At 30.2% G+C, this 18,018-nt stretch overlaps 1 protein-coding gene across 1 annotated transcript; it reads left to right on the forward strand.

Annotated features, from left to right (window-relative positions):
• Positions 1-14,186: 14,186 nt before the first annotated feature.
• On the forward strand, positions 14,187-15,736 carry LOC118648234 (succinate--CoA ligase [GDP-forming] subunit beta, mitochondrial-like). Its single transcript, XM_036294551.1, has 3 exons — positions 14,187-14,262; positions 14,481-14,708; positions 15,641-15,736. Coding segments are annotated over exons 1-3 (282 nt in total). The 5' UTR covers positions 14,187-14,261; the 3' UTR covers positions 15,694-15,736.
• Positions 15,737-18,018: the final 2,282 nt, after the last annotated feature.

The raw sequence follows: 18,018 nt of genomic DNA on the forward strand, positions 1-18,018 counted from the left end.
TTATTTCTTCTTTCTCCTCATCTCTCTCTCTCACCTCTTTCTTTCCTTCTTTCTTTCAAAAAAAAATTCATTCTCTGTCAAAATATGTAGAGAAGACGCTGACTGTTAGAATGTAATATTTTTAAATTAAATTTTTATTTTAATTAAATTATATTTGATGTTATTCTTTAATATGCATATTCACATGAAGCTGTCAAAATTCAATGACAGCTACTCTCGACTAAACTGTCAAACCACGACTCTCGCACACGAAGCGAGTCAAGCGCGAGACAGCCAATCGCGATCGGAATAAAGCGGCAACAATGCAATCGCGATTAGCAGGCAACTTTAGGGTTACATGGCTATTTTATAAGAGGACTAGAACATGCACGCGCTTCGCGCGCGCCAACTGTTATTTTTTTATTTGTTATTACACCCTGCATAAAATTACTATTGCATATAACATATATACAACTCGTTTATTTCTTAAACATTTCGGCCTTTGAAAAAAGGTTACATAGCTTAATTACATAATAACATAGGACTCTTAATGACTATTTACGCTTTTCTTTGTCATTTCTCGTCTTTAATACATTTTTCATCCATTTTGTACCTATATTTACCTCTGATAACATTTTCCTAACAGAGAAATTTTGTCTTCGCAATTCTGTAAATTCTTCTAATATTGGTTCTAAAGTCTCTACTTTTAAAATTGTATAGCCTACACTTTTTCCTTTTCCAATATCTATTCCCTAATGCCTCGTTTCCGCACTTAAATCTCGCTATCATGGACTAACTCCCTACTTTTATTTTATTTCTGTTTATCTTTCTAACCCTTCCAGTGAGAAATAACCATCAAATCGACATCAATTTGATTGATCAATGCAATTTATATCAATTCTCCCTTAATTGATATCAATTTGATGGGTTATTTTCTAACTAAGTTATGTATATACATAAAGTTTTTCATAGAATTCCTGATAAGTTTCAGAAATAGTTCCGTTGATTTATTTAAAAAAAATTGATATTTGAAAATATGAGGTGCTATTTTCCCCTGGCACCTCATTAATAAAAATTGAACGTTTTTAACAGCAGTTATACTTGCACCCGTAATAGTTCTAGAGTTTTTGATAGATTTTAACAATAGTTCTGTATTCTACATTAAATATATTTAAACAATTTTTTAATTATACGGCTGGCACCGCACTAAAAAAGTAAACTACCATTTTTATAGCGAGTTCCAGACGATTACATAGCACTTTTCAATAGTTCAGCAATAGTTCCAAAGCTTTTTGCAGGTTTCGTCGACAATTCCGGTCTTTAAGCATGTTTAAACAATTTTTTTAGACGGTTGGCACCGCACTACAAGAGTAAACTACTATTTTATAGCAAATTCCAGACGAGTACATAGCATTTTTCAATAGTTCTGCAATAGTTCTAAAGCTTTTTGTAGATTTTGTCGACAGTTCCGGTCTTTAAACATTTTTAAACAATTTTTTATTTGATCCTGTCTTGCACTATCAGATATGAATACTACGCTATGGTATTTAAACTTCAGCCAATTTTATGGTATCTGATAGGTATGTGTTAGTAATGTAATTGACATTTTTTAAATTTTAGAGTTGGGTTAGTTAATCTAATTTTTAACTAAGTTAATGAAATTTAATTGATTATGAAATGAATTCTATTATGTTAAAAGTTACGTAAATAAATACTAATTCTATTAAATTTACGTTAAGATTAATTTGTTTCTAGTTAAAGTAAAAGTTAATTTTGAGAAACTTTTTTATATTAAATTAAAAAGTCATATGATTTGTTTAAGTTAAATTACCAACATAATTACAATATTATTTGTCAAATATTTAATTTTAATATAATATTTTATTTGTAAATCAACTTACAATGTCGCTCTATTGTTAACCAGTAATTCATGACATGTATAAATACTTATCCTTAGAGGTTTAGAAAGAGGTTACTTATAAATACCATTGTTTGTCAAACGAACTGTCGATAAAACCTACAAAAAGCTTTGAAACTATTGCAGAAATATATTGGAGAATGCTGTGTGGTTGTCTGGAACTCGCTATAAAATTGTAGTTTACTCTTGTAGTGCGGTGCCAGCCGTCTAATAAACAAATCGCCTAAAAATGCTAAAAACCGGAACTGTCGACAAAACCTGCATAAAGATTTGGAACTATTGCAAAACTATTAAAAATGCTATGTACTCGTCTGGAACTTGCTATAAAATGGTAGTTTACTCTTGTAGTGGAGTGCCAGCAGTCTAATAAAAAAAATTGTTTAAAAATACTTAAAGATCGAAATGTCGACGAAAACCTACAAAAAGCTTTGTCACTATTGCAGAACTATTGAAAAATGTTATGTACTCGTCTGGAACTCACTATAAAATGGTAGTTTACTCCTGTAGTGCGGTGCCAGCCGTCTAATAAAGAAATTGCTTAAAATGCTTAAAGACCGGAACTGTCGACGAAACCTGCAAAAAGCTTTGGAACTATTGCAGAACTATTAAAATATGCTATGTACTCGTCTGGAACTCGCTATAAAATGGTAGTTTACTCTTGTAGTGCGGTGCCAGAGGTCTACTAAAAAATTGTTTAAAAATACTTAAAGGACCGGAACTGTCGACGAAACCTGCCAAAAGCTTTGGAACTATTGCAGAACTATTGAGAAATGCTAAGTACTCGTCTGAAACTCGCTATAAAATTGTAGGTTACTCTTGTAGTGCGGTGCCAGCCGTCTAATAAAAAAATTTTTTAAAAATGCTTAAAGACTGAAACTGTCGACGAAACCTACAAAAAACTTTAACACTATTGCAGAACTATTAAAATATGCTATGTACTCTTCTGGAATTCGCTATAAAATGGTAGTTTACTCTTGTAGTACGGTGCCAGCGGTCTACTAAAAATTGTTTAAAAATACTTAAAGACCGGAACTGTCGACGAAACCTGCAAAAAGCTTTGGAACTATTGCAGAACTATTAAAATATGTTATGTACTCGTCTGGAACTTGCTATAAAATGGTAGTTTACTCTTGTAGTGCGGTGCCAGCCGTCTAATAAAGAAATTGCTTAAAATGCTTAAAGACCGGAACTGTCGACGAAACCTGCAAAAAGCTTTGAAACTATTGCAGAACTATTGAAAAATGCTATGTACTTGTCTGGAACTCGCTATAAAATGGTAGTTTACTCTTGTAGTGCGGTGCCAGAGGTCTACTAAAAAATTGTTTTAAAAATACTTAAAGACCGGAACTGTCGACGAAACCTGCCAAAAGCTTTGGAACTATTGCAGAACTATTGAGAAATGCTAAGTACTCGTCTGAAACTCGCTATAAAATTGTAGGTTACTCTTGTAGTGCGGTGCCAGCCGTCTAATAAAAAAATTTTTTTAAAATGCTTAAAGACTGAAACTGTCGACGAAACCTACAAAAAACTTGAAACTATTGCAGAACTATTGAAAAATGCTATGTACTTGTCTGGAACTCGCTATAAAATTGTAGTTTACTCTTGTAGTGCGGTGCCAGCCGTCTAATAAAAAAATTCTTTAAAAATGCTTAAAGACCGAAACTGTCGACGAAACCTACAAAAAACTTTGTCACTATTGCAGAACTATTAAAATATGTACTTGTCTGGAACTCGCTATAAAATTGTAATTTATTCTTGTAGTGCGGTGCCAGCCGTCTAATTAAAAATTCTTAAAATTGCTCAAAGACCGGAACTGTCGACGAAACCTACAGAAAGCTTTGTCACTATTGCAGAACTATTAAAATATGTTATGTATTCGTCTGGATCTCGCTATAAAATGGTAATTTACTCTTGTAGTGCGGTGTTAGCCGTCTAATAAAAAAATTGTTTAAAAATGCTTAAAAACCGGAACTGTCGACGAAATCTGCAAAAAGCTTTGGACCTATTGCAGAACTATTAAAACATGCTATGTACTCTTCTGAAATTCGCTATAAAATGGTAGTTTACTCTTGTAGTGCGGTGCCAGCCGTCTAATTAAAAAATTCTTAAAAATGCTCAAAGACCGGAACTGTCGACGAAACCTACAGAAAGCTTTGTCACTATTGCAGAACTATTAAAATATGTTATGTATTCGTCTGGATCTCGCTATAAAATGGTAATTTACTCTTGTAGTGCGGTGTTAGCCGTCTAATAAAAAAATTGTTTAAAAATGCTTAAAAACCGGAACTGTCGACAAAACCTGCAAAAAGCTTTGAAACTATTGCAGAACTATTAAAATATGCTATGTACTCGTCTGGCACTCGCTATAAAATGGTAGTTTACTCTTGTAGTGCGGTGCCAGCCGTCTAATAAAAAAATTGCTTAAAAAATGCTTAAAGACCGGAACTGTCGACGAAATCTACAAAAGCTTTGACATTATTGCAGAACTTTTAGAAAATGTCATAAAGTTGACTGAAACTCGCCAAACAGTGGTACTTTACTCTTGTGGTGCAATGCCAACAGCCAAATTAAAAAACTGTTTAAATATATTTAATGTACAGAACTATTGCTAAAATCTATCAGGAACTTTAGAACTATTACGGGTGCAAGTAGAACTGCTGTTAAAATGTTCAATTTTCATTAATGAGGTGCCACTGGAAGTTAGCACCTCATTTTTTTAAATTTTATTTTTTTAAATATTTTATGTATTCGTATGGAACTCGCTATAAAATGGTAGTTTACTCTTGTAGTGCGGTGCCAGCCGTCTAATTAAAAAATTCTTAAAAATGCTCAAAGACCGGAACTGTCGACGAAACCTACAGAAAGCTTTGTCACTATTGCAGAACTATTAAAATATGTTATGTATTCGTCTGGATCTCGCTATAAAATGGTAATTTACTCTTGTAGTGCGGTGTTAGCCGTCTAATAAAAAAATTGTTTAAAAATGCTAAAAACCGGAACTGTCGACAAAACCTGCATAAAGATTTGGAACTATTGCAAAAACTATTAAAAAATGCTATGTACTCGTCTGGAACTTGCTATAAAATGGTAGTTTACTCTTGTAGTGGAGTGCCAGCAGTCTAATAAAAAAAATTGTTTAAAAATACTTAAAGATCGAAAATGTCGACGAAACCTACAAAAAGCTTTGTCACTATTGCAGAACTATTGAAAAATGTTATGTACTCGTCTGGAACTCACTATAAAATGGTAGTTTACTCCTGTAGTGCGGTGCCAGCCGTCTAATAAACAAATTACCTAAAAATACTTAAAGACCGGAACTGTCGACGAAACCTGCAAAAAGCTTTGGAACTATTGCAGAACTATTGAGAAATGCTATGTACTCGTCTGAAACTCGCTATAAAATTGTAGTTTACTTTTGTAGTGCGGTGCCAGCCGTCTAATAAAAAAATTTTTTTTAAATACTTAAAGACCGGAACTGTCGACGAAACCTGCAAAAAGCTTTGGAACTATTGCAGAACTATTAAAATATGCTATGTACTCGTCTGGAACTCGCTATAAAATGGTAGTTTACTCTTGTAGTGCGGTGCCAGAGGTCTACTAAAAAATTGTTTAAAAATACTTAAAGACCGGAACTGTCGACGAAACCTGCCAAAAGCTTTGGAACTATTGCAGAACTATTGAGAAATGCTAAGTACTCGTCTGAAACTCGCTATAAAATTGTAGGTTACTCTTGTAGTGCGGTGCCAGCCGTCTAATAAAAAAATTTTTTAAAAATGCTTAAAGACTGAAACTGTCGACGAAACCTACAAAAAACTTTAACACTATTGCAGAACTATTAAAATATGCTATGTACTCTTCTGGAATTCGCTATAAAATGGTAGTTTACTCTTGTAGTACGGTGCCAGCGGTCTACTAAAAAATTGTTTAAAAATACTTAAAGACCGGAACTGTCGACGAAACCTGCAAAAAGCTTTGGAACTATTGCAGAACTATTAAAATATGTTATGTACTCGTCTGGAACTTGCTATAAAATGGTAGTTTACTCTTGTAGTGCGGTGCCAGCCGTCTAATAAAGAAATTGCTTAAAAATGCTTAAAGACCGGAACTGTCGACGAAACCTGCAAAAAGCTTTGAAAACTATTGCAGAACTATTGAAAAATGCTATGTACTTGTCTGGAACTCGCTATAAAATGGTAGTTTACTCTTGTAGTGCGGTGCCAGAGGTCTACTAAAAAATTGTTTAAAAATACTTAAAGACCGGAACTGTCGACGAAACCTGCCAAAAGCTTTGGAACTATTGCAGAACTATTGAGAAATGCTAAGTACTCGTCTGAAACTCGCTATAAAATTGTAGGTTACTCTTGTAGTGCGGTGCCAGCCGTCTAATAAAAAAATTTTTTTAAAATGCTTAAAGACTGAAACTGTCGACGAAACCTACAAAAAACTTTAACACTATTGCAGAACTATTAAAATATGCTATGTACTCTTCTGGAATTCGCTATAAAATGGTAGTTTACTCTTGTAGTACGGTGCCAGCGGTCTACTAAAAAATTGTTTAAAAATACTTAAAGACCGGAACTGTCGACGAAACCTGCAAAAAGCTTTGGAACTATTGCAGAACTATTAAAATATGTTATGTACTCGTCTGGAACTCGCTATAAAATGGTAGTTTACTCTTGTAGTGCGGTGCCAGCCGTCTAATAAAGAAATTGCTTAAAAATGCTTAAAGACCGGAACTGTCGACGAAACCTGCAAAAAGCTTTGAAACTATTGCAGAACTATTGAAAAATGCTATGTAACCTCATTAATAAAAATTGAACGTTTTAACAGCAGTTATACTTGCACCCGTAATAGTTCTAGAGTTTTTGATAGATTTTAACAATAGTTCTGTATTCTACATTAAATATATTTAAACAATTTTTTAATTATACGGCTGGCACCGCACTAAAAAAGTAAACTACCATTTTATAGCGAGTTCCAGACGATTACATAGCATTTTTCAATAGTTCAGCAATAGTTCCAAAGCTTTTTGCAGGTTTCGTCGACAATTCCGGTCTTTAAGCATGTTTAAACATTTTTTTTATTAGACGGTTGGCACCGCACTACAAGAGTAAACTACTATTTTATAGCAAATTCCAGACGAGTACATAGCATTTTTCAATAGTTCTGCAATAGTTCTAAAGCTTTTTGTAGATTTTGTCGACAGTTCCGGTCTTTAAACATTTTTAAACAATTTTTTATTTGATCCTGTCTCGCACTATCAGATATGAATATGTGTTAGTAATGTAATTGACATTTTTTAAATTTTAGAGTTGGGTTAGTTAATCTAATTTTTAACTAAGTTAATGAAATTTAATTGATTATAAATGAATTTTATTATGTTAAAAGTTACGTAAATAAATACTAATTCTATTAAATTTACGTTAAGATTAATTTGTTTCTAGTTAAAGTAAAAGTTAATTTTGAGAAACTTTTTTATATTAAATTAAAAAGTCATATGATTTGTTTAAGTTAAATTACCAACATAATTACAATATTATTTGTCAAATATATTTAATTTTAATATAATATTTTATTTGTAAATCAACTTACAATGTCGCTCTATTGTTAACCAGTAATTCATGACATGTATAAATACTTATCCTTAGAGGTTTAAAAAGAGGTTACTTATAAATACCATTGTTTGTCAAACGAACTGTCGATAAAACCTACAAAAAGCTTTGAAACTATTGCAGAAATATATTGGAGAATGCTGTGTGGTTGTCTGAAACTCGCTATAAAATTGTAGTTTACTCTTGTAGTGCGGTGCCAGCCGTCTAATAAAAAAATTGCTTAAAAATGCTTAAAAACCTGATATGTCGACGAAACTTGCAAATAGCTTCGGAACTATTACAGAATTATTGAAAAATGCTATGTACTCGTCTGGAACTCGCTATAAAATGGTAGTTTACTCTTGTAGTGCGGTGCCAGCCGTCTAATAAAAAAATTGTTTAAAAATGCTTAAAGACCGGAACTGTCGACGAAACATATAAAAAGCTTTGAAACTATTGCGGTACTGTTAGAAAATGCCATAAAGTTAGTTGAAACTCGCCAAAAAGTGGTACCTTACTCTTGTAGTGCAATGCCAACAGCCAAATTAAAAAACTGTTTAAATATATTTAATGTACAGAACTATTGCTGAAATCTATCAGGAACTCTAGAACTATTACGGGTGCCAGTACTATATTGTTACTCCATCGCTGTTAGAAGGATAGAGAAGAGACGTTGAACCCCACGACAGTAACACATATTTATCAAGTAATTTTTAATTATCTTAATTATCTTTTTTGCCAATACATTAAATATAATTATAATTCTTTTTTTATTTGTATTAATTAAAAAATTAATATATCGTTATGTAAAATGTATATTTTTAATTGCAGGTACGTTTAACTGAATACCATATCTAATTGTATATAATTGTATGTGGCGCCATATATAATGCTGTGTTAGTAGTGCATTTTGTATATAATTATATATAGCATTATATACAACTATATAGTCATATATAGCCATATATATTAATGTGGCTAATCTGGGTCCATATATAATCAGATATAGCACCATATCTAATTTTATATAATTGTATGTGACGCCAGATATAATGCTATGTGAGCATCCTATATATAATTATATATAGCATTATATATGGCGCCATATACAATTAGATATGCAGACTTGCCCGCTAGTTAGAGCGCGGCGCCGTCGATAGGCGGCGTACTCTCTCAGGAGCAAAGTGCAGTCGATCGGCTACATAAAGATCACTCGTAGCGTGGTTAAGGCAAGCAAAAATTAGCTTCTTGTTCCTGTCTGATGTGGAAGAGGACTGCCACTATTTTTATGATTTACTCATTAGAAATATCTATATATGGTTATTTATATATAAATATTTATATATCTGTATATGGTTACATACAATCTGATTGTATATAATGTTAATTATATATAATCATATATGATTATATATAATTATATGTGGTTGTATATAATTATATATGGCTATGTGGTTATATATGTTTATATATGGTTACATACAATCGTATACGATTGTGTAATGCCATTTTTTTATATGATTGTATATAATGTCATTTGAAGATCTGAAGAAAATAATGTTATTGAACTTTTACGAGAAAGAAATCTTGATATCTCAAAATTGAGTGTACCAATTTATTTGGATTGGTTGCAATTGAAAAACTCACATTAATATTATCTCATGAAAAAATAATTTAGATATAATTATATATAATTATTTTTTCTCGGAAAGATTCATATATAGACTCAGTTGTTCTTATTCTTTCATATATGAAACTATATATGACTTTATAGGATTATATATATATATCTATATATGATTACTCAACTTCAATAGGTACAATCAGATATGACCTGATATTATTATATATAATCATATAAAGCATTTGCATTTCTTCAGATATAAGCCGGCAAGAACAATGGAGTCCATATATAAAAATATATATAAATATATATAAATTATATATAAATTATATATAGTGCCCATAAATAATTTATATATAATTATATATGCTGGTATATATAAATCATATATAATTACATATAATTATATATAACGTCATATATAATTATATCTAAATTATGTTTTCCTGAAATAATATTAATGTGAGTTTTCAATTGCAACCAATCCAATTAAATCGGTACACTCAATTTTGAGATATCAAGATTTCTTTCTCGTAAATTCATTATTTACATTATACATAATAATTTTGTTTTAGTAAAATGAAATTGTATGTAGGCACATTGTAAAGCCTCTTGAATGGCAAACTGGATTTACATGTGTGTATATTACATATGAATCTGATCTGAAGAAAATAATGTTATTGAACTTTTACGAGAAAGAAATCTTGATATCTCAAAATTGAATGTACCGATTTAATTTGATTGATTGCAATTAAAAACTCACATTAATATTATCTTATGAAGAAATAATTTAGATATAATTATATATGACGTATTTAAATATATTTGATTGATTTTATTGATCTTTCGACTGATTTGTGAATGTATATGTACTTAACGTTTTTTTTTTACTTTTATAAGGTTTTGATAGAATTTATCTTCTTTTTGTAAAAATCAAGTGATAGTGTTTCTTACATAATTTATTTAAATTGATTTATTTATTATACATTATTCATTTTTTAATTATAAACATATGTAGATGTACATAACATTATTAATATTTATATTGAATATACATGTATACGGCAATCATATTTGTTAATGCACATATGTTTAAATTCTAATAACAATATTAGTAAAAACACAATATAAACACAACAAATAACATTAATATAAATAAAATTATATATGTATATACATATATACAGGGTGACAGTTAACTGGCAGCCAATCTGTAATAGATAGATATATATAGATATACTAATAGATAGATGTATAGATATACTAATATAGAAATAAACATAAATATATATATATATATTTACGTTTATTTGTATATTAATATATCTATTAGTATATTTGTATACATCTATCTATTAGTATATCTATATATATATATATACATATATCTATCTATTACAGATTGGCTGCCGGTTAGCTGTCACCCTGTATATATGCATATACATATATAATTTTAATTATATTAATGTTATTTGTTGTGTTTATATTGTGTTTTACTAATATTGTTATTAAAATTTATACATATGTGCATTAACAAATATGATTGCCGTATAGTCATGTATATTCAATATAAATATTAATAATGTTACGTACATCTACATATGTTTATAATTAAAAAATGAATAATGTATAATAAATAAATCAATTTAAATAAAATTATGTAAGGAACAAACTATCACTTGATTTTTACAAAAAGAAGATAAATTCTACCAAAATATAACCAAAATATATTTTTACCTTATAAAAGTAAAAAAGAAACGTCAAGTACATACACATTCAAAAATCAGTACAAGATCAATAAAATTAATCAAATATATTTAAAAAACTTCGAAAAATCCTCCAAAGAATAAAAATTTATTCGAAAATTATTTAAGAAATGAAAATGTTTACCAATTATAAATATTGAAACAAAAACTTAACATGTTCGAGTAGCATTAATTATATTCTTGTATACTTATCAATATCAATAACATAATATTTATACCTTCTTTTTTCTTATCTTATTTTAATCCTGATCCTTATCTTGTTTCCCGTTTCTTTCTCTCTTTCTCTCTTTTTTTCGTACCACACAATTTTTTTTTCTTAATTTTATATTCTCAACTGCGAGGTTATTTAATTCGCCATACAATATTTTTAGCAGTAATGCCTGTAATTGTCAACTATATATTTAAACTTATTATAATAAGAACTTAATTAATATACATACATTTACATAACAATATATCAATTTTTTAATCAATACAAATAAAAAAATTATAATTATATTTAATGTATTGGCAAAAAAAATAATTAAGATAATTAAGAATTACTTGATAAATACGTGTTTCTGTCGTGGCGTCCAACGTCTCTTCCTTACCCTTCTAACAGCGATGGTGATACAAAAATGGTTATATCATAATATTATTATATTAAATTAAATATGTCATAATATATTGTATTAAATTTCAACTTACTTTGTTAAGCATCAGTTAAACGTATCTGCAATTCAAAACAAATACTCTCTGCTATTTTATAATCTTCCAGTCTAAGTAATTTTTTCCCGGTATTTTTCTTGCTTCTTTTTGTGTCTTTCCGTCTCTCGTTAAACAGTCAAACTGTCAAAAACTGTCAACTATATAAACTGTCAAACTTCACACACGAACGAAGCGAGTCAAGCGCGAGACAGCCAATCGCGATCGGAATAAAGAGGCAACAATGCAATCGCGATTAGCAGGCAACTTTAGGGTTACATGGCTATTTTATAAGAGGATTATCTTTATAATAATTTGTTTTATTATCAAATAGATCTATCATTCAGGATGTTATAATGTTGTCTGATTTCTGAGTCAACTACGACGCATCGTTCCGTAATAACATTGATACGAACGTGTTATGTTACGATTATACAATTTTTGTTGAATGTGCTGAACAAAAACAGAATAATAAATGTATACTATTCAATTTTTCTTAGAATTACGATCTACGAATAATTAACCATCTAATTAATCATTTGAACGCTTCAAAGATTAGTGCTAAATAGATCGTAATTTCCATCAAATTATTAAGGTTATGGAAAAAGATAAATTTAACAATGAAATTAATAGATAAATAAATTAATGCTATTTATTTTTATAAAAAATAAAGTTGCGTCAGTTTATAACATATAGGTATATGTAGACAATAAAAAGTACCCATATCGATGAGTCAAATTGGCGTAGCAGGTAGAGTACAAGGTTCGTTACCCTAAGGTCCCGGGTTCAAACCTAGCAGCGGCAAGTAAGAATAAAATAAAAATAACATAATTTAAATTTAATTAATTAATAAAAATTTATTCTAAATTTAGTATGTGCTGTTGATAAAAATAATTTTTTAAAAATGAAATTTTTATTTTATTTTATTTTTCCTTGTAACTGTTGTGTAACGGTTAGATAATATGTCATTATAACATGTTATATTGCTGAGTCGGAAATTGTAATTTACATGTAAGTTACGTGTAATTTCAGAGTAACGTAACCTGTTATATTTGGTTACATTGCTGTTACACTGCTGCTATATTACTGTGTTTACTGGGAAGGATAACATTTTCAAGAAACTTAAACGAAATTCTTTAATGAGATATCTCAAAGACCGCTCTTAGTAGACGTCTCTGATAAATGTTACCATTTTGACATCATTTCCAAGATATCTAAATGTTTTCTTAAAAAAGTTCTCTTAAAGTTAAATATAATATGCTTATATAATATGCTTATGCCTTACGCCTTAAATCTCATTGTAGACACTGCTTTAGACCGTGTCTAAAATACGTCTTAATGACGTCTTTATGTCCCGATTTTGGATGCGTGCTGTCTGGGAAAATAATCGTCAGATCATGACTGAAATATGACTACGAAATGACGTCACATCATGACGTCAATTTTAGGTCATGTAAAAAAATGGTCATTTTGACGACATATGACCAGATATGACCATTTTGGGACGTCAAAATGACGTAGGCTTGCTACCTGGGATATTACTTGCGTATAACAAATATTACGTAACAGGTTATTTCCATGTCATATAGCACCTACATATCACAAGAATAACAATGTTAAATTACTTGTAACTTCCATGTTATATTGCCGCTATAAAATGTGTTTATTGGGAAGGTTTCAGAAATATTTTTGTTGAAACATTTCAAATGACATATATATATTACAGAATTCTTTCAGAATTGTTGCACATGAACTGTGAAAGGTTGAAACCTTTCTGAAAGCTTTCTGAAACAATCTGTGCTATATGGGATATATATATATATATATATATATATATATGTATACGTAATTTTAAAATACGATTAAGTTGGTGCTTAATATTTTAATCATTATTATATAGCGGTAACTTAAACGAAAGTAAGAGCCATAGAAACGCATTAATGAGTAAGGTAACTCAGCGCGCGTGCATCTGGACAAGTTTCGCGAAAAAAATTCTGGACAAAATTTTCCGGACGCTGGGACGTTACAGCGCTAATAGCGTCTCCCCGAACGCACCCGTATGACCTAGTGTGCTTTCCAGCAAGACACAGTGTAACACAGTGTCCATTAGTGTGAGAAAGAACATGTTAGTGTGTCTCGCTCACACTAGTGGACACTGTGGCCTAGTTTACATCGTGCATTTGATACGCGTATCAAATAGTAAATAACTAGTGAATGTGTTTAATCATTGGCTGATCAGCTTAAATTCACTACTTGATACGCGTATCAAATGCACGATGTAAACTAGGCCTGTGTTACACTGTGTCTTGCTGGAAAGCACACCTAGTTTACACCGAGCACTTGGTACGCGTATCAAATAGTAAATAACTAGTGAATGTGTTTAATCATTGGCTGATCAGCTTAAATTCACTACTTGATACGCGTACCAAGTGCTCGGTGTAAACTAGAGCTATGGCCAGTATTCATAGTCGGATCTTATATTTAAGATTATCTTAAGTACTGTCTTAAGATGCCATCAACCAATCACAGAGCTGTATTAGCATCTTAAGACATTGCTTGAGACGATCTCAAAATAAGATTCGACTGTGAATTCCGGTCTATGAATACCGGCCTCAGTGACGGATACCCCCACTACCACTACCTTCATAAGCAGTCTATTCTGGTCTATTACTCTATTCCAGTCTGTTCCAGTCTATTCTAGTAAGTCTATGGGCGCAGTGTACGTGGAAGTAGGATATTTTCTTTTAGAAAAATAAAATAGCCGGTAATTATCTTTATTCATCGAAATGTTAGGAATGAGATAATGATTTTAATTGTGACACTCAACCACAAATGCAAAGAAAGATTAATCGTTTGAATCTTCGGTGCCAATCGTGATTTGCAAGAACGAGAAATTGAAAGTCTTTTATTTCGTTCAGTGTGTCGAAATCTGTGGAGGTTAACCATGCTTCAAGTATTCTGTCATTCGATGCGCACGATTCGACTGCTCAGAAGGAACACAAGAATCGTTCGTGTGTCGAATGTGAGACATTTGAATCTGCTAGAATATCAGAGCAAGGAGCTTTTACGAGACTCCGGTGTGTCGGTGCAGAACTTTGCTATTGTTGATGACCTAACCAAAACAAATTCCGCCTTGAAAAAACTACGTGAGTATTTCTCTACTGTGCACAGATAAGAATGTCTGGCTAAAATTAGTTGCGTTCCATTTATCTACGTGAATATGTTTCATGTACTATAAAAATTCTGGAACGTAGCTGACTTCGGATGGCCAGGTATTCCTGTCCACGTGTATACATTTGTTTAAAGGTACCGTTTTATAACCGTTTAAAGGTAAGGTTGGGGTCGGATAAAGGCATTACCTCTTTTAAAGCTTTACAAGAAATTCGTAAGAACAAAGAACGATTAAATGTTATTATTTATTTTTTAAATTTATTTTGCATTGATTAGATAAAAATTAATCAAAACAGCATATAAAATTAGATTTATTTCTACTTTTATAAATATACAGGCCAAATGTTCAATCAAAAGGACAATCTGTTTACTTTATTGAAATGTTTTCTGTAGCTTTTAACAGCACCTAATTAGCACTTAATTCTAGTACATTCAACTTTTTTTCGCGCTGCACGTATTGATTTTTTTACATAGGGGAGGCTAGTTTAACATTAAGCTAGCCCTCCTCGCCCACTATAAATAGAATTTTTTGCCAAACTGTACGAGACTAAATTTTTTAATACAGCACCTAATTAGCACTAAATTTTTTTATGGGTAAAAATTTTTTATTGCTGGTGGGAGGTCTGACTTAATAGGGGTCAAGTTACTTTATAGAATTAGTTACAGTTATAGTTAAAAATATTTGAAACAATTAAATAGTCATTATTTAACAAATAGAAGAATATTCTTATCTTCTATTTGTTAAATAATGACTATCGAATTGTTTTGAATATTTTTAACTATAATTATAACTAATTTTATAAATAACTTTCCTGCATGTAGCGTATCAAGCTCACATGTTGATATGTTAACTGTAATTTGCATATTAATCGACATAATGTTTTTTGCAACTTTTTGTTTCTTGCAGACGCCAATGAATTTGTTATTAAGGCTCAAGTCTTAGCTGGTGGTCGTGGGTAAAGGCTGGTTTGATAATGGATTCAAGGGTGGAGTACATCTTACCAAAGAGGTAAATAGATTTTTTTAAGTACTTGTAAAAGATCCCTTATAGGAAAAACACTTAAAAAATAGCATCGAAAGTAACATTCATCATTCAATTTAAGTGTTATTTTGAACACTTAGTTTGTTGTAACTTTCAACTTGTGTATAATCCTTAAGGGGATGCTGGAGTCGTCTGTTTTTACCGATTGAACTTTATTATTTTTAATTAGGCCTATTTTTTTACTGATTTCATAGAATTAAAAATCCTTCTCTAGAATTAAAGTATAGACAATAACAAATAGTGCCTGGCTACAATTTCATGTAAAAAACGAAAAAAGTTAAAATATTATACTTTCGTGCAGTCGTCTCGTGTCTTTCATCTGTAACACATAAGTTTTAAAGACTGTACGAATAACTAGTACGCACTAATCTTATTACATGAAAGAATAATAAAATGCTTGCAGAAATGAGCTAGAAGCTTTGATATAAGAAAAAAGCCTCAGAAAAAATTTTGTATATATGTATGAGTGAGGAATCGGTCTGAGGATTGAAACAGAGTACTAGTTTAATTCACAGATTAATATTAATATATGTATTTTAATTCTGGAAAAAAATTTTTAAATTTATAAAAGAAATATATACGAAATCTCATTAATGATGTGCACGAATGACTCTACATTATTGACTTAGATCAAGTTTGAGAGGCAGTCCAGCATCCCCTTAACTTGAAAATTAACTTTATTATTACTCTCAAATTAATTTGGGTATTATTCTTAAGTTAAGAATAATATCTATATTAACTCTCAAAGTGAAAATGAGAATAAGCTATATATGCAGTTAATAAACTAATATTTTATAGCTTATACTCTGAATAAGTTGTTAGTTCTAAGGTAAAAAATACTGATAAATAATAAATATACTATAAAAGTAGTGGTAGTAAAATGTATTATTGTAAAATGTATTAAGAATACTTTAATGGTCACAATGAATAATACACTATCAATGAACATTTTTATGAACAAATTGTTACCATTCTTTGATCATTACTTATATTACCAGAGGGACGATACATTTTATACCATTACTTTTATAACATATTTTATATTTATCAGTACTTTTTGTATATTAAATATTATTTTAAATAATGTTTTAATTCCTAATCTTAAATAATCTTTTCTATATCTATTCTAGGTAGAAATAATTATTATTGTAGAGCATTTTAATAAACATATATATTACTGATACAAAAAACATTAATTTCCAGGTTACTTTAAGCAATATTTAAAATAATTTTTTACTTTTAAGCACAAATTTATCTGAATTGTAATCGTAATACTGTACATTTTACTGCATTTACTAAAAAAAATTTTAACGCATTTCTAATTCTGATGGCAGTATGATTGAGTTAAACACGAATAATATCAATGTGCAATATCATTTGATACCGTTTCATGGTATCCAAAAAATACTGTATTTATTTGCTAAAATATCCTAAAATGCGTGCAAATTTCAAACTCGTGTTAACCAACAAAAAACATTGTATTAACATGTTTTTTATTACTTAGAAAAGAATAAGTTTTAAGAATCTGGATGAATATTAGCAAGATTTTAACAACAAACTTGTGAAAAATGATAACAAACTTTTACCTTTTTTAATTAAAAAAACATGTTTGGTTTTTATGCGACATAGAAAGGTCATACTTAACAAGTCAAATTTTTGCTTAGGAATTCTTAAAGTAAAGTTTTTTCCCTTCAATTAAAAAAAAAGTTTATGCAATTTGGATGATTTTTTGCAAAGTTATATCATTTTGAAAATTGCCTAAAAATTTAGTCAAAATTTTCGTCCTATTTTTTTTGCGCCAATGTATTATCAATTTCTTATTCTTAATCACTTAAATTTTAATAGAAATGCGAATTCCCGTACTGAAAGAGGGTAGCAGTCTTTAATAGAATCTCGTTGGTGATATTAAAGGCAGGAATACTGTTTGTGTCGATTTGTGTAAACTTGCTGGAAAGCTTTTTTTGTTTCTTTATAACCACAAAAAAATTACAACATTTTTTTTTCAATGAGTTTCGAAATGTAGTCTGTTCATAAGCAATTAGTTCGGATAAAGTTCCGAAAAGGGTAATCCTCCGCGCTGAAATTTTACCCAAAGCTCACCCTTGATAGAGAAGAAAGTCCCTAAAAGGATTTTTGGCGACAAGCCCTCGTTTGCCCTTCAGCCCCCTTCAAAGTTTTTACAGTTCTTACTAAATATCTCGGAAATATTGATTTTAGAGAAAAAAGTTTGAAACAAAAAATAA

The sequence above is a fragment of the Monomorium pharaonis genome, unplaced genomic scaffold (genome assembly GCF_013373865.1).
Source record: "Monomorium pharaonis isolate MP-MQ-018 unplaced genomic scaffold, ASM1337386v2 scaffold_311, whole genome shotgun sequence".
In the NCBI taxonomy this organism is placed as follows: Eukaryota; Metazoa; Arthropoda; class Insecta; order Hymenoptera; family Formicidae; genus Monomorium; species Monomorium pharaonis.